The sequence below is a fragment of the Plectrocnemia conspersa genome, unplaced genomic scaffold (genome assembly GCF_051122295.1).
Source record: "Plectrocnemia conspersa isolate PC_06_02 unplaced genomic scaffold, ASM5112229v1 ptg000004l, whole genome shotgun sequence".
Lineage (NCBI taxonomy): Eukaryota > Metazoa > Arthropoda > Insecta > Trichoptera > Polycentropodidae > Plectrocnemia > Plectrocnemia conspersa.
In genome coordinates this window covers 611,889-638,808 of record NW_028277168.1, presented here as the reverse complement: position 1 = coordinate 638,808, position 26,920 = coordinate 611,889, and the positions used below count along the sequence as shown (strand labels likewise).

At 32.7% G+C, this 26,920-nt stretch overlaps 2 protein-coding genes across 2 annotated transcripts; one reads left to right on the top strand and one right to left on the bottom strand.

Moving 5' to 3' along the window:
* Positions 1 to 127: 127 nt before the first annotated feature.
* On the top strand, positions 128 to 24,154 carry LOC148235551 (uncharacterized). Its single transcript, XM_088184592.1, has 12 exons — positions 128 to 273; positions 14,698 to 15,436; positions 15,701 to 15,936; positions 16,002 to 16,119; positions 16,192 to 16,462; positions 16,535 to 16,631; positions 16,693 to 16,796; positions 16,872 to 17,065; positions 19,992 to 20,860; positions 20,928 to 21,152; positions 21,217 to 21,976; positions 23,176 to 24,154. Exons 1-12 carry the CDS (start codon positions 251 to 253, stop codon positions 23,752 to 23,754), a joined length of 4,215 nt encoding a protein of 1,404 aa, XP_088040718.1. The 5' UTR covers positions 128 to 250; the 3' UTR covers positions 23,755 to 24,154.
* Positions 24,049 to 26,920, bottom strand: LOC148235550 (uncharacterized). Its single transcript, XM_088184796.1, has 6 exons — positions 25,984 to 26,920; positions 24,950 to 25,001; positions 24,667 to 24,792; positions 24,500 to 24,604; positions 24,280 to 24,435; positions 24,049 to 24,215 (listed from the first exon to the last, which is right to left on the bottom strand). Exons 1-6 carry the CDS (start codon positions 26,913 to 26,915, stop codon positions 24,159 to 24,161), a joined length of 1,428 nt encoding a protein of 475 aa, XP_088040922.1. The 5' UTR covers positions 26,916 to 26,920; the 3' UTR covers positions 24,049 to 24,158.

Here is a 26,920-nt window from a genome sequence, read left to right as displayed (position 1 = left end):
CATTGCAAAAAGTGTAACGTTAGAAGTGACGTTTGAACTGCGTTAGTTTTAAATTGGCGCCGTTGGCCTTAACGATCGCGTTGCCATGCATGCTCTCGCCCAGGCCGTCGCGAACGGCGTTCGGGCCAGTGTTGTGACGATCTCGGGTAAGTTTGGAAGTGCGATACGTTGTTCGTTATTTCGACGGCATGTTTGCCGGTGTCGCTAGGAGATCACTTTTCTGAAAAGCGTCCGACGGCAATCGCGAGCTATGGTCTTCAAATGGCTGAAACGGTGAGTGAGACTCGGAGCACAATTCGCGCCGGTGCGCAAACTTGAAACTTTTCGCAACAAGTACGACGCGCGCACGAATTGCATCGCCGTTGCCGTTGCCGTTGCTGGAACACATTTCGACATTTTTTATTTCACCCCCTCCCTCACACACCCCTTGCATCACTTAAATGTTTTTCGCGAATCAATTAAACATGGCCGTTTCCTGTCGAATCAAAGTTCCAGAAGCTGCAAAAGGCACTCTTAAAACGCAAATCTAATAAGTTTATTTCTTCCGCCATTTTTTTTTCTTATACCCCCACTCCTGCAAATTTGAAACAATTTCGGAAATCGATCAAACATGGCAGCCATCTGTCAAATAAAATGCAAATTTTAAGGTTAGCTCACATTTATCATTTTGATGGCATAAATTTCCATAATTTGGATTGTAAGCAGAAATTTTAGAAGCGGTTTAATAAAATCAAACGTTCCGCTACACCTCCACCTCCACTTTCGCTGTTACAATATCGCAACGTTTTATTGCACCGGTACATCGTGTGAAGTTGTTTTGTGATCATTTTTTCGCGACAAACAGTGCATGGGTCTAATTACGCAAAAATGCATTTATTGTTGCAAGTTCACTGTCGTATCTGGAGCAACGTTTCACACGGAAGAGATCGCAATCTGTCGCTATTTATTGTATCATCATAATCACAATATCGTTGTCACGCGACTTTTGGAACTTTTTTTTACCTAATTTTGGAACTAATGAATATTTTATGCCGTTTCCTGTCTAATCGATAAATGCTTGGGGTGCATTCAGTCTTCAAATAAAATAGTAATGTCATTTATGAATAATGAAATTTATGTGTATTTTTTGTGTTCTCCGTGTTAATTTATATATAATATAATATAGTCATTATCGCTTTTTTCTAGCCGTTCTAAATACATTTTATTGCCTAAATCAAAGACAAAAAAATAAGGTAATTCTAATATCAATAAATAAAAAACCGAAAGAAGCCCTAATTTTACATTTTATTAGTGTAAATGTGCACGAATTTTCATCTGTTTTATCTATGTATATTTACTTTGTAGTCGAAATTAGCGTTATTATTTTTAAAATATACCATTAGATTTCAGTGCAACCCCTTCTTAACCCTTTAGAGTCCTTTGTCTACATGTATTGGACATCTGATTTTACTAGCTACTCAAGTTATTTCAAATTAATAATATTATAAATGAAATCAAGAAGAAAACTAAATAAATAAGACGTATTTTACTTTTATTTTATTATTAAATGCATTATCTCTAAGTAATATAATAAAAAAAATTAATTAATAAAACAATTCTTATAAATAATAAACTTTTACAATCTAATCAGATTGCTATTAGTATATTTCTTGAATTAATATCATTTATAAAAATTAAATTTCAATAAAAATTACAGATTCCAATAAAAAAAAAGTATTAATCAATAAACTAATATCATTTAATAAATTATTTAATATTTTTTAAATTAATTTAATTCTAAATTTCAAATTATTCATTTAAAATGGCTTGGACTACAAAGGGTTAATAAATGTAAAATTATTATTAAAAAGATAATAAAATATATTGCAGTTTTAAACATAAATAAAATTCATGTTTTATAGCGTTTACAAGTAGGTGTGTCAAATATCTTCCGCTAGCTGTACGGAATAATTTTGAGTAGTCATTCTCTCGTAATCTCTAATCATGTGCACGTTAGTTGCATATACGCTCGCCAAGCATTTCCAATTTTTTTTACCAACATTTTTTAAAATGTTCTCAAGTATTTTTCAGGTTAGAATTTTAATACGGTTATGGTCAGAATTTATATTAAAAGGTCAAAATATAAGCGGCCTGATTAATATTAGATGATAGTCAGAATTTATAATAATCACTCGAAATTTATATTAAATGGTTTGAATTTAAATTGGACTGATCAGAATTTATATTAAATTGTAAGATTTATTTTGAAGAATAGTACTTATGTGATATGAACTGCATTTTACCCACAAGGACAGTTTTATGTTGACAGATGGCAAGCATAATAATACAATATCATTATCAAGGTGTTTTGGGGCCAACTTGTTCGATTGGGCTCGCAATATTGTCAGATATATGTCGTTATTCCCACTTTGTTCGTCGCTCTGAATACATTTGCGTCCTTTACAATTAAATATATTCGTTGAGAGTAATTCATGGGGTGTTCAATGTTCTGACCAACTCTCGTTCATTCAGAGCGACGAACGAAGCGGGAATAACGACAAAGCGGCTGCAAAGAGGACGCTTAGCTTGTGGTATTGAGATCTGACAATGCTGCTAGTCCAACCAAACAAGTTGGCCTTAAAACACCTTGATAACGATAATAATCTGCCGATATGCGAATGACAAATCGACCAGTTGTACCAATATTAAGCGTTATGACAATAACAACACTACAACGTTACCACTATTGCCTACCGAAAAAAATGATTCTGATTATCTGTCAAAACAATTCTTACCATATAATATAAATTCTGACCAGTCCAATTTAAATTCCAACCATTTGATATAAATACTAACAGATGTATTATGACCCTGAATAATATAATTATTACCAGGCTGTTAAAATTCTGACCGAGAGTTGATTTAAATTCCGACCATCTAATATTAAATACCACCCAAAAGTGGATTTAAATACTGACCAGAAGGGAATTAAAGTATAATTTAATAATTATTAACTATGCACGACTTAGCTCAATTTTGTCATTCGATTATATTCATCCGTGAGATCGGGAAAATATAGGAAAACTTAACTAGGAATGTGAATGTGTAATTATCAATTCATGTTGGATTTGAACCTAGCTCTTTTATGAATTAGTCGCCGACTGTTAAATTACTATAATTATTGGAGTTTATAACTATTATAGTTTACACTATTTTTAAGAGTCAGTAGATAAAAACAAATACACGCAGATTTTACGTGATCGCTGAGAATTAAATCGGGTGAATTAAAACAAATAAATATATTTTTCAATACATACTTCGCGACTCCAAGTTGTCTCCAAAGATCGGATTGAACTCTTAGACCCGTGACTTGCTTACGGTTGCTTTATCGGTATTCTTAATGATTCTTTCGGTTAATGCGAAGTGGTAGAAAAATTAAGTTCTGTTATATTCTTTTGAAGTTGGGTTTTTCGCGATTTTGTAAACAGCTGTTCTAAATAATATGACTCATAAAAATTCAATGGCTCTCAAAACATAATATATTAAAGACTCGCATATGTAGCATATAATTGAATTAAATACGTTGAAAACAGCCTGTCAGTTTTATGATAATAATGCATCTCAAAATTTGATTCGCGTAAAAAATACTATTGCTTTCAATGTTTTAGATTGTTTAAATCTGACATATGTACAGTTGGGAGAGGTGTTTCGCTCTTCCTACTTTCGTTCGTATCCAATACAATATGTTATGCGTTTATTTTTGCATAATGATCATTATTCAAATAACGACCCGTTTGTCAATTCTGCAGCTTTCTATGGATCGCATAATCTCTACTAATCCGAACCACCCGACCACTTCAATTTGGGTCTTTTAATTTGTTTCCGCCTATGATTTTTTTATTTGGTCTGTTTTATTGCTGGATCACATTTAGGCCGTTGAGCGAGATATTTCGTGGCATTAGTAAAATGCAATCTATTTAATCGCTTTTGTATTGATAATATGATGAGATAGCGTTATTCTAGCGTTACACAAAACCGCCAAAGTCACGAAAAATTTCTCAAACGAATCGAATGAAAGACTTGCCGCCTATGTTTCTTTAGTGTTCCGATCCATTCCTAAGAGATGTTTCGTACCACTTGCGAGTTCCCATGACGATTCATTGTTTTCAGGCCGCGCAACGATCCCAGAGAGCAGCGGCGACAAAGCCGTCGACCTATATCTATATACTGATACGTAGAGCGCGTGGTGTGCGGCCCGCCGGAATCACGCTCGGTGCTTCGACAGGTGAGGCTGGCCGCCAGCGTTCTCTTGTCATCGCAGCCCAATAATGGTGCTCTACTTGCCTTGAAAATTAACGAGGTCCGACTGAAGCCGTTCTTTGTTATGCTCCTTGCCCGCCCGAGCGAAGCGGCGGGTAATTAAGAAAACGCCTAGAAAGTAACAACTTGGGAAGATGGTCCTTCTACTATTCGTATGCAGTATCTTTATGGCAAAGAAGAAGTCCTCTGACTTAATTACATAATTGCTACTGAATACATATGCCTCTACATGTTGAGAAGCTTTCCTTGATGCTTGATTGGCTGAAGGAACTAATTTGGAGCAGCTGGCCGAAGCACCTTTACTTAAAGTCTGTGTTTAATGTTCCTTCTAAATCTGCTTATTTTAACAAGATAGATTGTTTCAATGGTTTGCCAAGAGTTCAATTTCAATTAATGTTATTTATCCACGGGTCTTGATGAAACACAATTATTGATACCACTGATTTGATGTTCTTATTTTGGGTTATTTTAATGTTTTCGACAAATTTCGTCACAACAATCACTAAATGAACTTACCTTCTGTCTCTATCTACCACGAAACCCTGCGTTTGTGGTTGATAAACACACTTGTGTACCGTCCCTCATAGTCGCTCGACGAATAATATTACTAGATTTTTAAATGTAGAATTATTTATTATAACTCATTTTGAAATAACTCATTTTGTGGTTATAATTTGGAACATTAAAATTATAAATATAATACGTATATATTCAAAAGAATATAATTAGTACAATTAAATTATTTATTAATAAATTTAAAAAAATATATAATAAAATTAGAGGCATAGTAGAAGAAAAATAACAATTACACTAGACCCACCAATAACACGGTAAATTAGGGACGTGCTATTTGGGGTGCGTGTAGATGGGGGACTAGAAAATATTCATAACATTTTTTGCAATACTTACGTACGAATCAGGCCCTTTGGCTCGCTGACACATAAAGTAACCGACATCAAAATAGCACTTCCCCAATTTACCGTGTTATTGGGGTGTCGACTGTATAAAATGATACGATATATGTATTATTTATTGAATTAATTTTATATAATTAAAATTTCATGGACTCATCATTTTTTTTTTAGTTACTTTTGCAATTATAACCACCGCGATAGACGAATGGTATAAGTCTCTGACTAATAACCTGAAAGACCTGGGTTCAAATCCCATGCCGACCTATGTTTTTAAATTTCTATATTGTAAGGGAGATTAGTGATTATTATATAATTATCATTCAGATCGATCATCACAGATTGGGTTTACCTAAATTTTCCTAATCTCACGGATGAATATAGTGATGATTAATTAAAATCGAGCTTGGTCGTACATATCTGGTATTGAAAATTTTCTAATTTCGAGATAATACAGCTGAGGTTTTAAATGCAATATATTTTAATGAATATAGTGTCAAACTTTACAGAAAATGCTTTAATGATGTGTAGATCATCGTCAGTCTAATTTCATAATTATGTAGCTGTTTTCTGAATTTAAATTTTGTATTTCTAATCGATTTTCTCTCTAGCGTTTTTTGGTTACCATTATTTAGAATATTAAAGGCAAAATTTAATTTTCATACATATTATATATATGTAAAAATATAGCACTATTTTGAATAACCTGAAGTGATATTAATTTAAATTTACTTACAAATCCTCAAACGCAAGACATAAGATGACTATGAATATGTGCATAATAAATGATTTTATACGATAATATATTTTGAAACCTGTAATTTTTTATTATATTATATAATCAATATGGTTATAAAATGTTTAATTTTTATCTAAAATTATACCCAGTATTTTCTATAATCTCATTTTGTAATTAAATATATAAATTCAATGTCAAAATTTCTTAAAAGAGTCCATATTTCTTATTGCCTAATAGATTTTTAAAGAATATATTAGGTAATCCCGGAATTAATGTCGTTTTTTATTAAAACTCAAACTTATTTTTTTTTTTCAATTATTTAATATTTTTTTAATACAAAGTAATTTCTAGTGTTATCTACGACTCTTTGCCATCTTGTTACTAGATCTAAAATTCCTTATTCATAAAAGGCTTTTGGTTTAGATTCGAAGAACTCCGAAAGACCCGATTTCAGTTTTTGTCGAATTGTCGAATTTTTTGTTCCCTAATTGCGTTTCTAAAAAGCGAAATAAGTGAAAGTTGCTCGGTACCAAGTCCAGAGAATAGGGTGGATGCAATAAAACATCCCAGCTAAGGTCCTGGATTTTTTTACGGGTAATATCGGCAACATGCGGCTGGGCGTTATCATGTTGAAGAATGACATTACTTTTATTCACAAGAGCAGGTCTAATTTTTTGTAACGTCGTATTTAATTTGTCCATCTGTTCACAATAGAGGGCTGCAGTAGCAGTTTGCCCTTGTTTTAAAACATCATAATAAATTACACCTTTCGAATCCCACCACACACACAATAATGCTTTCCGAGGATGTAGTCCTGGTTTTGGTGTTGGAATTGGGGTTTGACCTCGATTTAACCATTGTTTCTATTTTTTTATATCATGATAAAGAACCCATTTTTCGTCTCTGGTGATAAAGTCATGGAGAAACGGGGTAAAATGTTGCTTTTCTTGCAGTATTTTGCATGTGTTGAGGCGTTGAGCTTTGTTGCGTCGGTGAGCGCGTGAGGAACCGAGATACCTTATTTTTTAACTTTTCGCAGTTTCTCAAGATAACGATGGGTGTTCGACCGTGATGTGCCGACTTTCTTCGATAATTCATCAATGGTCATAATCGGATTTGCTTCGATTTCCGCCTTTAGAGCTGGACTATCCACTAGACTGGGCCGTCCACTTCGAAGCTCGTCCTTCAAATCGAGATTGCCCGTTGGAAATTTTTTGAACCCACTTTGGCACTTTCTTTTGTCCAGTATATCATCGTAAACGTCATAAATGCATTCTGTTGCTTCTGTCGCAGTTTTTTTTTGAATGAAACGAAAACAGCATACAGTTTCTTAAATGTGTTTCCGAAGGACACGTCTCTGCCATTGTTTGTAAATGGGGTAGAAAAGTTTTTTTTTGTTTAAAAGAAAGGCAAAGGATCACAGAAAAGAAAAAAATTACAACGCACGTATTCACTGCTCATCGGACCCAAAAATACTAAGCCAAAGTTGCCTATTAAAAAAACGACATTAATTCCGGGATTACCTAATATTTAGATAACCTATCTCCCAAACTCTTAAGTTCTGTGATTTTTTACTGAATTTGAGATGAAATTTCCATATTTTTTTTAATATTGCGAAGTAAGAAAGTATTTCTTCAAATGAAATGATATAAAAGATTCAGAATATTTTTTTTCTCAAATGTCTAATTAATAGGTACTCGTAGTGTACCTATTAATTAGACATTTATACCTATAAACCAAAGGTTCTCTCAGTCGATCCCAATATTACGATTGTGAATTTTGAAAATATTAATGATTTCTTTAAATTTACAACCATGAATATTAAAAAAACAATGTAACGGTCGTAGTACAAATTCGTTCTTATCAAAGTAAAGGACCATTTTTTATGGCTCTGTTGTTTATTGTTTGACAACGGTTCTTTGTTCAAAATGTCTATAATTGACTTCTTGGAATCCAGTAACATCGGCTTTATTACAGTAAAATCCCGATAACACGGTAGATAGGGAGCGTGTTAAGTGGGAACGTGTACTCGGGGATAAAAAAATCTAAAATGGACATAAAACGGAAGTGTACCGAAAAGATTATAACAACATTTGGAAGAACATATATTATAATTCAGGATAAAACAACTAGTATGAAACAATCAAAAATTGAAAATTATTCATATGAAAGGAACAATCAAAATAGAACATATTTATAATATTTTTAAACCCTTTATAATATATGAAAAGTCTTGAAAAAAAAACTTGTTCTAAATATATTCGAGGAAAAGCTTTCTCTCGAATATTGAATTCCTATTTTTTTAATATTTAATTATTTTAAAATATTTCGCGATTTTGTAAACAGCTGCTTGCTCTAAATAATATGACTCATAAAAATTCAATGGCTCTCAAAACATAATATATTAATGCCTCGCATATTTAGCATATAATTGAATTAAATACGTTGAAAAACAGCCTGTCAATTTTATGATAATAATGCATCTCAAAATTTGATTCGCGTAAAAAATACTATTGCTTTCAAAGTTTTAGATTTGTACATCATTGTGACATATAATGCCTAATGTCATCAACGCTATTTCTGCTACAACACTTATTTTTATTTCAATACTCTCCATCGTTATTGACTTTCCCGTGATGAGGCTCCATTGTTAATTTGCTCTTAAGACCCTGCATAACGATCCTCGAGAAGCGACAACGAGTGGCACAATCGAGTTTTCGAGTAGTGGAAGTTAAATGCGTCTCGTAACTTTTAAATGGAACAGACGAAACCTTGCGTTTTAATTGCCTTTTCGTTGTATTCCTAGAATTTAAAACACTTCCCCGTCGTGTCCGATTGTCTCCCATTATTCAAATACAATAGTAAATACGATAGTAAATGAAATTGCGTAATCGTACACACACACGTGTGTGTGTTTTGTTGTTATTTTTTTAACCGGCGCTCGTTAAGCTAAATCGACTATATACACACAGTAGAAGAAAAAAAAACTGTTGCGCTTCAATGTAATTTTTAATTTCGACATCGTGGTGGGGTAATCCATTAATCTGCACATGTAAGAATGTTTATCGCACTCGAAGCGGAACGGTTCCGCGATCCGTAAAATTTGAGAACATTAGTAGTAAAGCGATTTGATAAATCTGTATGAGTTAATAAATCGACAGAGAGCGAACCTAACTGACACTAATATAATCTCATTCGAATGCCGTTGGTTGATGAGTTTCTTGTACCATGCTCTGTCATGAACAAAATTCTGCCCTCTGGTTTAATTTTATACTATAATTTTGCGTGTCATTAATAAATCCAGTGGTTGTAAAAGTCTGCAGTATTTAATTAAGCTCGACTACTCTCTCATTCTTTAATATATGGGCATATTCAGTAGTCACTCACTTACCATACGGTCCGTTAGTACACTAATAATATCGATCTTCACACAAATCGCAGCTAGCTTGTAAAAATAACAATTGTTTTATGTCGTCTCTATAAAGTTGATCTATAAGTTGGAAAGATTTAGAGTTTAATTAGGTTACCTTAAACCCTCCTCCAAACCTTCGCTAGATTTTTTTGTTGTATTGCTATGGTAGCTAAAAACAATTTTTGTTCAAAAACTATCTTGAAACTTTTTGTCCGAGGAAGATAAAAAAGAACATATTGCTCCAAAAGCTAAAAAAACAGGTCATTTCGGAAATTTTTATTCTTTGTTAGAAGACAAATTACTGTGGGAGCTAAAAAAATAAATAAGGTCATTTTATATCTTTTGTTGAAAGAGGACAATCCTCTTCAAATGAAGATGTCTGGTCACCTTACATATACATACATTTACGTTACTACCTTTGCCTGTGTTTTATTCTCAGTTATATCATATTTCTCACGTAATAAGATTTTTTATCTGAAATGATAATTTCTATTTACGTTACGATATATGTAGGTGTATGGACGCGCAACGAGAATTTTTTTATTTTTCTTCAACACAAATCTGTATTAAAAAAAGTCGACAATTAAATAAAAAAATACTTTTTTTAACTCCGTTAGATTTTTATCAATTTTATTCACATATCTTATATTCTAAATTAAAATATTGATTAGAATCTTTAAAAATAAAATAATAAATGCAATTTAACACACGCAGAATATTTACAAAAACCGGATATCTAATTTAAAATGTTGTTAATTTATATAGAAACTGCTTTAGAACGGTTATAGTAATTCAAGGTAAAGTTTTTCATTCAATCATAATTTTTAGCAAAAATCGTAAAATGTCTATATCGCGTTACGTGAAAACCGCGCGTTTAAACGATTTTTAATTTTGAAATTGTATAACACGAATAATAATATGCACGCGTAACTTTTGAACCGAAACAGTGATTAACAACCTTTCGTGTTTTAGGAACAGACAGTCGGTAAAAAAATCAATTCACAATAGAAAGCACAAAGTCTGACGTAACAGTTTACGAGTCGGTGACTCGCAACCTTTTCACCGGAAATCGGTCGATTTTTTAAATATTCAATCTAATTCGATCGTTTTTTTTTCACTTGTTATTATTATTCGAAATTGTCAGTTGTTGTTGATAGCTTTCGGTTTAATTTTCGATTGTGTGAATATCGTATATTTTCAGCTCCAATTCTCGCTCGTCTCGGATGACTCGGTCCATCAGTGGGTCACCAAATAAAATTAGAAAAAATATCGATGAACGGCTGTGAAGTAACTACATAGATTCTCGGTGAGCAATAGTTTGTGTCGCGGTAATTGGACGTCCAGTCACGGATCATAAGCTGCCATACCACAAAATTGTGTCTGTTCTTATGTTGTATTGTGTAGACACCTGTAGTAGGTAGATGGTAAATCTTATCTAATCATAAATAATTATGATATTAGAAAAACAATGGTAAAGAACATTACAAAATTAATCAAAATTTTTAAGAAAAACATTTTTTTGTTACGTAAAAAATAACAAAAAAAAATCTCTGCTCCTGGTAGTTATTTTTTTGTGATCAAAATTCCTATAGAAAATACTTTGACCAACACTCTTATATCAGAAGTTCGTAGTAATATCAGTAAGGATCATATTTTTAAAACAAAGTGTAATATCCAAGTGCAGGCAAACTATGGAGCAATATACGAGACACGACGTCTCTCTGCACTTCTTCTTCCACTTCCACTCATTTTCCCCTGAGAGATGAGTTGGCTTAGTTTGTATTTTGGACTTGACCCAATTAAAGTTCTAAAAATATAATTAATCATAGTACTTTCATTATACCTGCACTACACTCTAGAAGTTGACCAAGGTTGGCCAAGTGGGTTACTTGGGTCGAGTTCGGTTCTGCCCGCTCTAAAATCTCTCGGAAGTTGTCCGAGGTTACCGAGAACGGGAGGTAAAGTGGGGGTAATTCAGTCGACTTGGCCAGCTTCGAGCGCTTCCAAACATTGTCGGCATTATTTTCCGAGTCAAAGAGACCAAAGTCAGAGCTGCTCTTTCGAGCGCGAGCGGTGAGATACTTCCCCTTTCGCTCTCTCGCGTGTTAAGTGACGAGATTGAGAGAGATAATGATATGGTGTTTCGCAAACTGAGATAGAACGAGTAACTCGGTTCAATTTCAGTATGCGCGTAGGCGTCTTATGGTTAACACGCATGTCGAGCGCTGCATCGTGACTACGTGGTCAAGTTATAATACCACATGCTTATCGGGGACTTCAACAAGACTCTTACTGACATCTTTGAATATTTTAGGGCACCAAAAGGGATTAATTATATTGCTGATAGTATATTCTTCTAACAGATAGTGTAATTATATTTTTTTTCATATAAAATTAAATAATTAAAAAATAATTAGTGGTACTTGGTTTTATATCCTTATGTATTTTCCTAGATCGGTTTATATAAATGTCACACCATAACGAATTCTTATTTAGAATCGATGGCGACAAATTCTAGGATAGTCACAGATGTGGTGCTCGTATTCTGAAGTATCATTTTTATGCCTTATGGCATTTTGCAAAAGCCGACAAAGATTTTGCGTAAATTGAATATTTACGACCGAAAAGTTTTCACTGATATTGTATTGGTGAGTGCCCACACAAACTTTTATAATTATCAGTAGCGTAATTTTAATAATATGACAATTTAAAAATTGCGATTATTTGACACATTTTTCGATCGCGCGGAAATATGCCGGTTGTACGTGACAGAAGCCGCCGTCCGGACGGCATATGAAATTTGCGACAGTGTGGTCGCTTACTCGAAGTCGTAGATCTCGGCCAACTTCAGTTGTAACTTCGGTTCGGACAACTTCCAGAGAGTGTAGTGCAGGCATTAGGTTAGGTTTGGGTTTGAACAGCAAATGGACGTTTCGCAACTGTTTAATTGTGTTTTATAAACATTTTAAAGCAGTATATAATTTCACTAGCGCCTATCGGTTAACTTATATTTACGCTAATAGAAATATAGTATATCTTCTGGTGAAAATATGTTTATATGTCAATACTAAAAATATAATTTAAATGATAGCCGCTAGTGAAATTATATGCTGCTCTAAAATGCCCCCTCCTCCATTACATCTTGCTTATGTTCTTACATCAGAATGTTCCTTTATACTAGTGGTGTCTTAACTTTTTACTTTCCAGAGCCACTTGCTAAGAAAAATTGTCTTATAACATATTGTTAAATAAAGTACATAGGTAATAATGCTCCATTTATTTTATTTTTTATCATAAAATTTTGAAAAGATAAGGCAACATTAAACTAGTGGGATATTTGACCCTGATTTTTTGAGATCAATCTATTAATATATGGTTTCATGGAAGTAGTTACAATCCTTAGTAAGTTTTCAAGGTGTGTGCTCGTCAGAAATATTTGTTTTTACTTTATTTTTCGTGTGAGTCATCCTTGAAAATAGATTCTCACGAATGCATGTACAATGTACTACCAAAAAGCGATGACATGAATAGGGCGTGATTATGAAGCGAGAAATATTTTTCTCTGTAAATATAGCTCTTATAAATGTCTAAAAAGATACACAATTACTTGTGTTTTAATCGACTGAAAATGGAGTCTAAATATGCCGCTGTATCAACAATTAATATTATTTACAAATTCTTTTATTAAAATGAAAATCAAAGCTATGTATTTTTTGCTGTTTACAGGACTAAAATACATAACGTACGAATATCATACGTCAAGATTAATTTTATATATTATTATTTTTGGTCTGGTTCAAATTTTCATTTAGATTCCATAAACAACTAATTTTACGGTGACACCAGCCAAGCAAGATAACGACGTTTCTTGGAAACACTTTAAAATTTCTTTTCGAAAAAGATACGATAGCGTGATTGAAAGATCATTAAAAAATGCTGTCTTATCACACGTTTTTAGCGCTTCTAAAAAAACCTTATTCGCCAGGCATCAACCAGGGCTTTCAACAGTTCTGCACCACGCAAGACAGTTGATCTTGGGTCGTCGACCAGAGCAAAAAGGACAGCGCATTGCGAGTTCTATGCATGATATCAGAGTTACTTTAACCCTTAACTTATTATACTAAAAAAAAACATTTATTCATAGATATTATATTCGTTATCAATATCTATAGAATAAGTTCTTTCGTTTATTGCCAATTGATAAAATTTTAAATTAGCAGCTTCGGTCCCCTAATCTTTTTCGATATATTTCTTTGGTTCATAGTCAAACTGATTTAAACGAAACGAAAAAATATTTTTCAAATACAGTTTTTACGCTTTCGTGAATTTCCGAATAATAGATTGCTTTTTCCTTTTTGCATTCAAAATTGCTACTAAATAACTAGCTTTTACAATATTTTTTTTACTTATTGAGATAAGTCTTTTTTTAGTTCCACTAATTTGTCTTTATGACACATTTCTTAATACTGTTTTTTTTTTCTTATAATGCCTTTTCAGTGTCCTAGTATTTGGAATTAAGACAAAAAAGACTCTTCCTTTTTTGTTTCCATTTTTTTTAATATACAAGCTATGCTTTTCTAGAATAAAAAATGTTAGGAATAAATATTTTGTTAAAGACATAATACAAAACCCGTCATAAATTGTTTGTTATAATGCTATGAAATATATTTATAGCTAAGTAAATAATCAAAACTAAGTATAAACAAATCTAAATAACAATAATAACTCAAATTTAACTTGTGATATGCATAAAAATACATCGATGGTATTGCGCCATGGTATGCATCAGTTACCGACAAAATTTGCCTACGAAAAAAAATTGTACGATTTATCAGTTGCTTTCAATGTGTAATTTAACACCAAATATACCTGAAATTGCATTTTAAGTCCAATGCATACCATTAAAAAATATGTATAATTAAATAAACGATAAATTTTGGTAATATCTCAAAACGAATTTTAATAAAATTTACTTGGCAACTAATGTGTTAAATATAGTTTATGAGAACAAGTGTTTTGGATTAGCAAACTCCATGAAAGTGTTATTGTAGAGCTGATTTTAAAAGCTCCAAAGAGTCAATAATCAACACGTTTTGCTATTTGTACCAATTAAACAGTACCATGGAAAAAAGGGTCCTTTATTATAAAAAATATTAATTTTAATACCAATGCATACACTGCTATTATTAATCTTATATGTTTATATTTCCTATCTTTTATAATCTAATCTAAACGTGCATAACTGCTATATTTCAAGGCTATGTTTTTTTCAAGTCTTGTATATATTATATAAATAAATACTTTTATTAATTTATTTTATATTATTTATTTTTCAGAAAAAGCTCTAGTCGTCGTAGCAGTGATACGCAAGCAGCCATGGTCACTTCGTCTGAGTTCGGCTTTAGCTCTCCGCGCAACTCGTCGTCCAGATCCGAGCACTTCGATGATCCCATTCGGACTGAAGAGTACAAAAAGGCGTTAGACGAATTTTGCGCCCGAAGGTCGCTAGGGACCTCGCTGCCCGAGAAAGGCACCAATGTTTCGAAGACCCCTGATGGCAAAAATACCAGTACCAAAAAGGACGACCGCAAAACACAGTCGGAAAAAAAACCGAAAGTAAAATCGCTATCCAGCAAGACGGACGTGTCCCAAGAGACACCCGAAGTGCAATTCTTGTACGGAAACCAAATCTTCATGCCCGGCAGCGGCACATCGAGCAAGAAGAACAAGCGAGACAAGAAGAATAAAAAGAAAAAGTCTGACACCGAAGGCAGTCTGATGTCCACGTCTCCGGATCTACTTCCTCCCCGATTCCTGAGACACCAGCAGATCGACTTTGACGATATGAATGGCGTTTCAAAAATCCCGCCTGAAGATTTTTACCGAGAGAACTCGTTGCCGTACATTGATAAAAACGACGTATCCTTTGACGAGAACGTTAGCACTAATAAGACAGTAAAAGACGAGAAGCCACCGCCGGAAATCGTCGCAATACGTCTGGAAAACAGTGCAGGATCGGTAAAATCGGACTTGTCGAACACTTCATTCGATTCGGTGGCATGGAAATTGGAAAAGGTGAGGCTCGGTGGACCATTGTGGCTAATATGCCATTTTAATTAGATTTTGCACGATTGTATTTCGTACCATTGTTGTATTTTTGTGTATCCTGATCACTGGATATTTTGCATTGTCATGTCACAGTTGATTGTTGTCGATCAATGGATTTTAACCTTTTCGGACTGCGTGTCATTGAGTTGCTCTTTCTATCACCAGCTGAATGGACTTACTAATTTATAAAAATTACTCGGATACTCTTTATTAAGATTATGTTTTTTTTAGATGTGCCAGTTTGACAACGTCCCTAACTACACATATTTTAGAGGCATACCTTTAGTAAAATACGATGCTTTAACATTCGAAAATATCGATATTGGAATCAGCAGTAAAAATCATTGGCATCAGGCAACTTGGATGAACATGCCGGTGATTGTCAAAGAGAATCCCAAATCTTGGTGTTCTCCGGGACAAAAGATGTCCTTAGATGATTTTTCATCCAAAGATTTAGACGTATTAACGTGAGTGTGAATCTTAGATATTTTCAAATCATATAAGTATCTATAAGATTACATTTTATTTATAGAAAAATTCGACATCCTAATATTCTACTCTTGATGGGATTGTATTATGATAAGAAGAAAAAGATACAGACGTTCTATGAAGAGTGCGTTGGATCTATTTATGAAGTCATACACGAAAGGGTATTTTTATATGGTGATATTTATTGTATAATAATACATACTTTGGACTAATTTTTGTTAAAATATTTTTAGGGGAATGTGCTCTCTTGTCAAACATCTTTGCATTACCTTGGCGGAATAGCAAACGCTCTTCTTCATCTGAAAACCAATAATTTCATTCACACAAACATATCTAGTCATACAATATTTATCACATCTAGGAACGTCGCCAAATTATGCGACTTTGAACTTTGCAGTCAAATTATTAAAAAAGCTAACGTAACTAGTAATGTAAATAAGCAATCAATGAGCGATCCTATTAAGATAGACTACTCGTCTGAGCCGGAATACGAAAATTTAAGGAGTAAATATTGATTATTATACTATAATATTATGTGGCAGTAAACGTGTTATACTAAATAACTTGCTTTTATAGATCTTGATGGTTCAATTATGGACGAATATGATCCGGACTTGTGTCACGAATGTGAACCTCAAGAAATCTCATCTAGATCAATATTTGCACCATTCAGGTATTTCGTATATGATATAATATGATATGTTGTAAATACTAAATTTATTCTTTTTCTGAAGATGGCAAGCTCCGGAACTATTTGACGATTGTGTCGGATTAGTATTTCCTTGTAAACGCACTGATGTGTATTCTTTGTGTTTAGTTTTGTGGGAATGTTGTAATTGTAAGTATCATTTTATATACAAAATATATCATGTTGTTATTTTATTATATTATTATATTATTTTTTTAAATATAGCTACTATACCTTGGAAGTCTATATCATATGAACAACTAGGCGTAATATACTTTCAATTGAAGACAGGAATCAGATTACCGAAAGACGACAGATATCCAAAATGCGTACGCGATATTTTGGAATGCGGTTTGGCTCTAAACCCTCTCAAGCGGACCGATATTGAAGATTTAACCATGATGTTTAAAGAAGCATCGGTATGTTTCCATTTTTCTCATCTTACTCATTATTTTTTTTATTATTTACATAATTCTCATTATGCACTTACAATTTGATACATTAAAATTATAAAATATAATACATATACATTTAGAAAAATATAATAAGTACACTTAAAATAATTATTATTAGATTTTAAAAGAACAAATAAGAAATTAACAATTTAATAATGATATTTTTTAATTTTTTTGCAACTATTTCTAGTTGATTTTAGTAAATCATTCATTTTTTTAAATGCAATATATTTTAAAGAATTTGTGCCAAACTTCACAGAAAATGCTTGAGGGATGTGTAAATTATTTGCAGATCTAATTTCATAATTATGTTACTGTTTTCTGAATTTAAATTTAGTATTTATAATCGATTTTTTCTCTAGCATTTTTTTTAGTTACCATTATTAGTTCATACTACTTATAGGCAAAATTTTAGTTTTCATATACAGTAGACCCCCCCAATAACACGGTAAATTGGAGATGTGCTATTTGGATGCCCGTTACTTTATGTGTGAGCGAGCCAAAGAGAGGATATCTCACCACACGCGCCTTATTCGTACATACGAATTACAAAGAAATGTATAAGTATTTTCTAGTCCCCCAAATAGCACGTCTGGGGTGGTATATTGTATATGTCTTGTGTGAGCATCGAAAGGCAAATTAACATACTTTTAAGTGACTAATTTAAATTTATTTGCAAAACCCCAAACGCATGACATATACATATGTTAGATGATTATGAATATGTGGATAAATAATGTTTATCTTAGTCTTACACAATAATATATTTTGAAACCTGTATAAAATTTTTGACATTAGTAAAAAAAATATTATATAATCAATATTGTTATAATTTTTTTTTTTAATAGTATACCCTAGTGTTATATATGATTACTTTTTGTAATTAGAGAATTATTTACAGTGATTGTGATATCAAAATTATCATTTAATACCATATTTTTAGTTTTTGATTCATTAATTGTAAATTTGTTTAATCTCATCCATTCCCTAATATGGATCGAATTATTGGATTGGGACTTTGTTATAGGAATACTACGTTATAGGGGACTTGGCACCCATACAAAATTTGGGGTTAGGTTCATTCAACTGTATTTTGTGAATTTAATGAAATCAGTAAATCAAACTTTTTTTCCATTTTTATGTATTAAATGACCTTGTATTTAGTTTGTAAACAAGAGCATATGCCCTATGTTATTATTGTGACATGCGCGCGAAGAATGTCAAATGTCAAAAGTAAACAATAACGATAGAAATGAAAAAAGTTAAACATCTTAAATCGTGTAATTATGCATTTAATAACTGTACGGTGTCATCTAATATCACATTCCATCGAGACCTTTTTAATAACTTAATTTTATTACCACTTCTATTAATAACAGGATAATTTTCTTTATTGTCTTCTGTCTGCAATTCTCAAATTTATAATACGGTGTTTGACATTTTTCTAGTTGTTTTCAGTGGCGTAGCTAGGGTATGTGCCGCCCGGAGCAATCCTTAAAATTGCCGCCCCCCCCCCCCATACATTTTTTTGCAGAGTCATAAAATCAGCATTTTTTAAAATAATAAATTGATTATTGTTAAGCCCTTAATATTCGTAGATTTACATAAATTTTAGTATATTCAGGGTTAAGAACCACACTAAACGATTCCATCGCGAATATGCCGCCCCCAAGCAAGTGCCGCCCGGGGCGGCCCGCCCCCTCCGCCCCACCATAGCTACGCCACTGGTTGTTTTTATAATTCAGCAGATTGTTCTGTTGAACAATCGTATTAAATAAATTAGTATATTTACATGGTTCTTGGATTTAAATTTGAAAATAAAAATTAGCTCAAGTTTAAAAAGATAACGTATAAATATAAACGGCGTATTATTTTTCACCTGTCACAATACATTTAGCGAAGTCAAATAACAAAAACTACGCTGTAGGAGGGACTGCCACATACGCTATAGGAAACTTATATATAGGAAGGCTTACTGTATTAGCACTGTATCATCAGCATATAGTTGAATCCTTCCTGCGATTTTACATAGGGTTAAATCATTTATGTATAGATTAAATAGTAAAGTTCCCAAAATCTAACCCTGTAGAATTCCACACTTCATCTCCTTACATTCGCTATGTGTACCATTTATTACAACTATTTGTATATTACTTACATAGGTTTTTTATAAATTTAACGTTGGTCCTACTATTATAATTTCTCTAATAATATCTTATGGTCTACTGTGTCAAAAACTTTTTTTAAGCCTATAATTAAGCTGAAGTTTTATTTTTATTGTTTAAGTTTTGTTGTATTTCATTAATTAAATCAAAAGTTGCATATTTTGTATTAGATTTGTTTTTAAATATGAATTGTATATGTGATAAAAAATTATTTATTCTATTGGCTAGAATTGATTCAAATTTTTTGATAGAACAGGTAAAACATATCGGCTTTATAAAAAATAGTTATTTTTACAATTTTTAGCAATTTTTAAAACATTTATTGATTAATTTTACTATAGCAGGAGCAATAATACTTAATTAATTTGATTGTTTTAACTGTTATGCCATCAGTATTAGGTGCTGATTTATTATTTTAATTTGTTTGCATATCTTATAATTTAATATGGTGAAAATAAATAGATCTTTTAACTTAAGCCATATCTGTGATAGTGTTATTATTATCAAGATTAATTTGTATATTTGATCTGATAAAAATGTTCCAATTAAGATAAAATATTTATTAAATTCATCAGCTATCTGTTTTTATCTGTATTTTAGTTTCCATTAATATTTAGAATATCTTTTTTCTCATTTTTTTTTCTGTTGTGGTTTTTAATATTATCGTAATCTATTATTCTAATTATTCTCCGATTATCATTTTAAAATAATATATTTTTTTGTAGATAAACTTGGAACATATTGAAGAAGTGTACGTTTCAAAAGAAAAACTGAAGAGCACCATTCAAGATTCATTCGGCAACATCAATAAGTTGTTTAACGAAAGCTTATCTAAAGGCAACTCTATTCAAAATATGAAAAAGATGGACAGATCTGAATCGGATCTGGGTTTTAGCTTGTCTAATTCTAAAACGGAGTCTTCCCTTCATTTATGCAATTTTTACGATAACAATGAAACGATGCATAAAACGGACTCGACTGAATATTGCAGTCTGATGACGCCGACTGTGAGACGCTTCATGCTGAACAGCGTGACTTCTGGCATGCAATCGAAGCTGTCGTTCGACGAAGACGTCTTCATGGAAGGACACAACAGCAGTGCGCCGGAGAAGATCATTAAACTAAACTCGATCATAACGCCAAAATCTTACAAATCGCTCGATATCGAAACTCCGTCCTCGGATAAGATCGATACAATCAAATCGCTAACGAAGAGCTTTGAATTGAACCGGAGCGACGAGAAGAGATCGTCGTATTCGTTCCGCGTTCAAAACACGTCTTTACCCATCACACCAATTGCGAGGAGCACAAAGATTAGACGAAACGCATGGTTATCCGGTGACGACAACTGCACTTTCGACGACTCTAAAAGTTCCGATCTGCTAGATAAGAACGCAAGTTCTGATGAAATCGACGACTTAAAACTGTCGCATCAAGAAACAAAAGGTGCAAACTATGAATGTAAAAAGAACGCGTCCGATTCAACGGACACTAAAATATCCACAAAGGTTGTGAGTCGAAATAAGAGACGACATTCGTTGATAAATATGAAGTATGAAGCTACGACGTTGAATTGTATAGGCACAAATATAGGGTAAAGTCTTTTAAAAAAATATATAACAATTTTCTTCGCTTATCTAATATTCGTTGTATATTTTTAGTGCTAAAACCGAAAGTCTTCATTCACAGCTTTACAACGAAACTTCAGATGTCGGCGTGTTTAGAAGCAGGAGTTTTTCGTTAGACACTAAGTCGAATTTAAAACTTAAAAATAAAGTAGACACCGGTGTTGATATTAAACCGCTCGTCGCCATCCACGAAAAGTGGATCACGGACTCGAAACAAAAGATCGCACGTCCGTTCTCATTCTACGTCAGCGCTGTCAAGTAAGTCTCTCTTATATATCTGTATGCATATATCACCTAAATAATTATCTAATTAATAATCCAGGGGATCATCGCAAGCAGTTAAACCAGCATCTCATCTCACTGATCCGCTGGGACCCAAAAATTCGGCATCTCAAACGTTTGATTTAGATCAGAAAAAAGGAACGCTAAAATCAAACCTAAATTTAGAAGTATCGTCTCCGTTTATTCGTCAGAATTCGATTAAGAAAAACGGACCTTATAAGAAACCGGTTGATTTTTTCGAAAACATGCTGTGGCAGAAAGAAAAAGAAAAATGCTCCACTAAGAGCAATCCTCAAGGAAGCAGTACTCCGTATCATCTCAAAACACAATCTCTCACTGAACAGATTGGAGTCGAAAAATCAACAAATACTGAGACATTCGAAGAGCTGTGTAAAAAAATATTAGAAATTAGTAAATTCGGCACTAATGTAAAGAATCTTAAGAAAAATGAAAGTGAGAAGATGTCCAAGATAGAGCATTCTGTAGATTTTAAAGAAGTGAAATCTCAGGTGTTGAGCGAACTCAGTAATGTGTTTGAGAAACGTTTGATTGAAGGCAATAAAATTGGAAAGAGTGCCGAAAATAAAGAGCATGAGGATTTGAGTGTCACGATAACTCTCGATGATATCAAAAAAAACAATACATTATTTAATCATAATACTATGAATGACGACCGTTTCGATGGTTGTCAATCGTCGAGCGAAGATGACGACGCTGTTTCACTGCCCGATAACTTTACTCAGTCTGACGAAGTTGTCAATAAGGCGCTGAAGCGCTGTCAAGCATTTTCCGCACTTCAGGTAATTTATTATCATTGATTTTATAACCCAATAAGATTATTTTCATTTATCATTGCCTGACTTATGAAATGATAAATAATGAGTAGGAAATAGGATTGTAATTTGTCTCTAATCTATGACATATTTTGTTGCGTTTTGCACCATTAAAGGGTTCTTTATTTTCTGAGAGCATCCGGCGATTTGTATTATAATATTCTTAGAGTTTCGTACCTGATTTTGGACGTTTTAAAAAGCCTGAAAATGCGTCATGTTTTGATCAATTAATTTACAATATGTCAGTAATTCATCTACTATTATTTAAAATCTTCGAAAAATTCATGTTTGTCACCAACCATAACATAACAATGACAGGAGATATTTATATGTATCATCTGAAATTACACCGTTGAATTGAAAAATATTATTTATTTAAATAGTATTTTTAGTCGAGTTAATCTAAGAATGTATTGCTCATGTCTTCACAAATCAATTACGTCATCTTGGTAAATTTTCTACGCACATTTCATTAAACAAACATAATTACAACCATCATATCATAAACATTTATATCTATAGTCTATTTATTTTCAAGAGTCAGTGCGCAAGAACATTGTTTAACGCGTAATCATAACATGCTTTTAAATTTCTGCCCTGTGATTGGTCGTTCGCCGTAAGATCAATCGTTTCATTGAGAACGACCAAGCACAAGGCAGAAATTTAAGAGCACATTTTGATTACGCGTTAAACAATGTTCTTGCGCACTGACTCTTGAAAATAAATAGACTATAGTCATTATCAGGATCATATATAGCAAAGACATAATTTCAAATTTTTGTGGGGGGGGCAATCATTATATCATAAACATTTATATTTAGTAATTTTCAGGATCATATATAGCAGAGACATAATTTCAAATTTTTGTGGGGGGCAAATCCCCTCCTCTACACACACAAATTCTGTTCTGATACATAGATTCGCCTAATGGTGTCGAACCCATGGACATATGCTCTCTGTGGTATATAGATGCACTGTTCCAGCCTTATCAAAAAACACTCCGTTATTATTTTTGGTGAAGTCTAAATGCTTCTCAGAACCAAAATTCCTTAGATATGAATAATTCCCAAGCCACTCTTTCTTAGAAGGCTTTTCTCATCCAGTTCTGAGAAGCTGTATTTATCTCTCATTGAATATTAGCCCTTAGTTTATTTTTTTTTTTACAGGACGCTAGAAGTACAGAAGACATGTACATTGACGATGAACTACCTGCACATATGGATATTCAAACATTGATAGAAAGCATGCAACTCATTCCGTTCGACGGTAATCTTCATGAGGCGCTGTGTAATAAAGAAAAAGAATGCTGTTTAGTAAGGATTCAAGATGAATCTCAATGTGACCGCTTACTGATTTATTGCGAACATTCACAAAAGAACAGGTCTAGAACTAAGAGCGAATCGTCATCCATTGGCGAAGCCGACAGTAATGAAAAATCCATGGCTAATTTACGTATAGAAAACTTACCGCCGATCGATCTCATCGATTTGAATTCCAACAACGGTGGTCTGCTGCCGATTATAGAGGAAAGGTCTAGCGAAGAAGACAACAGCGACTACGACGACGTTGCGATGAAAGCCGGTGTCCAAGATCTGATATTGATGTACGAGAACGAGAAGAACAGCAAATCGGACCAAAGTAATAAAAAGCAGTGTTCGAAAGGTGATTTTATTCTTGACGACAACACCAAGGAATCGAATGCTTTAAATTATTTCGACCTGGTGGACGACATCATCCATGTTTAAAACTCATTTTTTATTAATAAAAATATATTTTTATCTCTTAGTAATTTTAGATGTGAACATATGTACCAAAGTATATGTTAATTTTAGCATGATGCATATCTGCTGTATTTCGTTTAATATATTTATTATATATTTATCGCTTTATTTTCCAGTAGCTTTATATATTTTAATTTCTTTATGTACGCATTTAATATTTTTTTAAAAAAAAGAATTTCATTAGTTCCTATTCTATTTATAGTACTTACATTTAATGTTATTAAATTTGCACTAAACTATTTTTTTTATAAGTGTATAGTGATTGTTAAAAAGTTGTGCCTTTATAAGCAGACTGAAGTCATACACGATGACTTGATAAAAATGTTATATCACAATTGTTTATACAATAAATAATTTTAAAATATTTTTTAGTTGTACTTTACAGTCCTGATCAAAGCAAAGAATGAATATGCACCACGCATTATCTGCAAAAATAAATACAAATTAATAGTTGCTGTTAAAATAGCTATATAAATATATATAACTTACAGTGACAAACGTCGAATTGGATATCGCAGCAAATTTTCCAGCTGTGACCTCAACTGGTTTCTGACTCCTAGCAATCAGTATTATGACCAATTTCTTGAAATATTTGTCTGTCGAGTACCAATTGCAGTTATAAGCACTATCAGCTACTCCCATTGCCTACATAAAATTTTAAAAACCATAAAAATATTCAATAATATACATATATATAAAAGGCTAATACTTGTAATGTAAGCTCGTTTCCAGAATAACACTGCAGTAGTAGCTCGCTGACTACCGTGAAGAACAAGGCTATTGCTGTACCGCACCGTATTGAAAGTATGTCGTTCTAAGAATATGTTTGAAGAATGTTTATTAGAAGTAAGTGTTTTTTTTTAATTTAATACTTACTACGTATATTTGTATCATGACGTGGCATATGATGTTCAGGTTGTTGATGACGTGCGTTAAAAATCCAATGTTGTAGACTTTTTCAAATTTCTCTACACATCTAGAATTACAAAATTTAAAATCGTGAATAATATATTATTTTTATAATTTAATTTACAAGTCCTACATTTAGCTACATTATTAGCAGCTTTTCCTAAAGATATGTAAAATAATATATTGCCAAAAATGATTTAAATATAAAGAGCAGTAAAATAAATATAATAAAAGTAAATTAATATCTTACATAATTTTGCCACAAATTCATTTTACCGCGTTCTTTGTTAGTGTTATCTCTCCTATCCATTTTCAATATATTTAATAAAAGCTAATACGGGTGATCCAATTTAAGTTTATTATGTTGACAGCACTGTAAATCAGACAGCTGTCAATAATCAGGCGTAAAAAGAAAATATGTCACTTGCAAAATGGTGACAAATTTAAAAACTAAAAGTTCATAACGAATAGAATCATACATAAAAGTGTACTTAATAAAAAACGTTTAAAAACAAAAACTACATCGAAATAAATTTAAAAAAAATATAGTTGATTTCCTTAAAATATGTTTTATTGTATCGAAATTTACGGGAAGATTGTGGTGAATTTCATCTTCCCAAAAAAGGGACATTTCGGAAATTTTGTTTTAAAGTGTGCGCGCCGAAGTTTAAAACAAAAATATCCGAGGTTACTTTTTTTAGCTCCCGCATCATTCCTAAACAAACTAAAAAATTCTAAATGACCTTTTTTAACTCCCGCAGCAATTTGTCCCCCTCGAACAAAAAAATTCGAGTTGGCCTCTTTATTTTTAGTGTCATTTGCAGGGGCGGGCGGTAAAATATTATACTTTTCCTCTCGATCGCCCGAAATTTACGAAAAAGTCATTGAAAGGTTCGGCTGCTGGAAAAGGTCCAGAGACGGGCATTTATTTGACATGTTTTCATTCAGGTTGCTCCTCGCGCTGCATATGATCATAATACATAGTGTATCACTGTCGTTCTTTGTACAAAGGCCTACGGTTAATATTATTATTAATTATTGTATCCCATATCGAAAATTTCTCAATCTAAAAAATGACTAAATTTAGATTGAGAATTTTAATAATATTTTAGTGTATCGCAAAAGAAAGCCTAAAATATAAACATTTTATTCGACATATTTACATTGTAAAATGCCATGTACACTCGGTGTACATCACAGTAAAAGAAAAAGTCAATAGCAAAGTTTTTTTATATACCTTCAATTAAAACAAAATCGCAATCTAAATCAGATAATAAAACTTACGATATAATTGAAATGTGGTGTTCAATGCACTCCTTCAGACATTTTAGCATAATCCTGTTCAAATCCTCATGCGAAAGCTTCGCTGTCAACATTTTTGAATTAACCATCATCCGCTCTTCTATTCCATCGACATTAAAATGCTTATTAAAAATCTTATCATCTTTTTTAAACTCCACCTTTCCGTTTTCCTCCGCCAACTTTAAAATAGCCAAGCTGTTCAAATTCTCCAGTACATATCTCAGATTGGCGAATCTTCCGCTGATATGCACCATTACAGTAATCATCAAAGTGTTGATGAGCACAACTATATTTCCATAAACAGATATACCCAAGATTTGATACGCAAAAGCGATTGAATACACGAAATCTGAGCTGATCTCGAACGGAAGAAAAACTGGCATTGGTAGTAATCTGTTGGATGGTAGAAAAGTTGAGTTGTGTGAATCATAATGGATCTTTGGAGAAGCAACTGCTTTGAAAGTTCCACCGATGATCAAACCAATTACAGTCATATTCGCAAAAATCATAACAGACATCGTGAGCTGTTTGCTAATAGTAGTAGTCTTGTTCATGATCTTCTTATTTTGACTGAACTCACACATTGTGATCTCTATGCTTTCTACTATCTCTTGCATCGTCTTTCTCTTGAATACAACGAGGTATAGTTTGATGAATGATAACGTGAAGGTGATGCTGAAGCTCAGATTCAGCATAAGATCATCTAAGTTTTTGTAAATGTATGGTATTGCCATTACCAGCGTGATCGTGAACAGAAATACCCACACACCAAGTTGGATAATGGAATAGAGCGAGTAGAAATGGTTACGTTTTCCATTGGGATTGTTGAAGATGCTCAAACCGAAGAATTTTAAGAGTGAGTAATGAAAATGGAAGTATTTTCTATCCATTGTTTCTTCCGTCTTCTTTGCCATCTTGC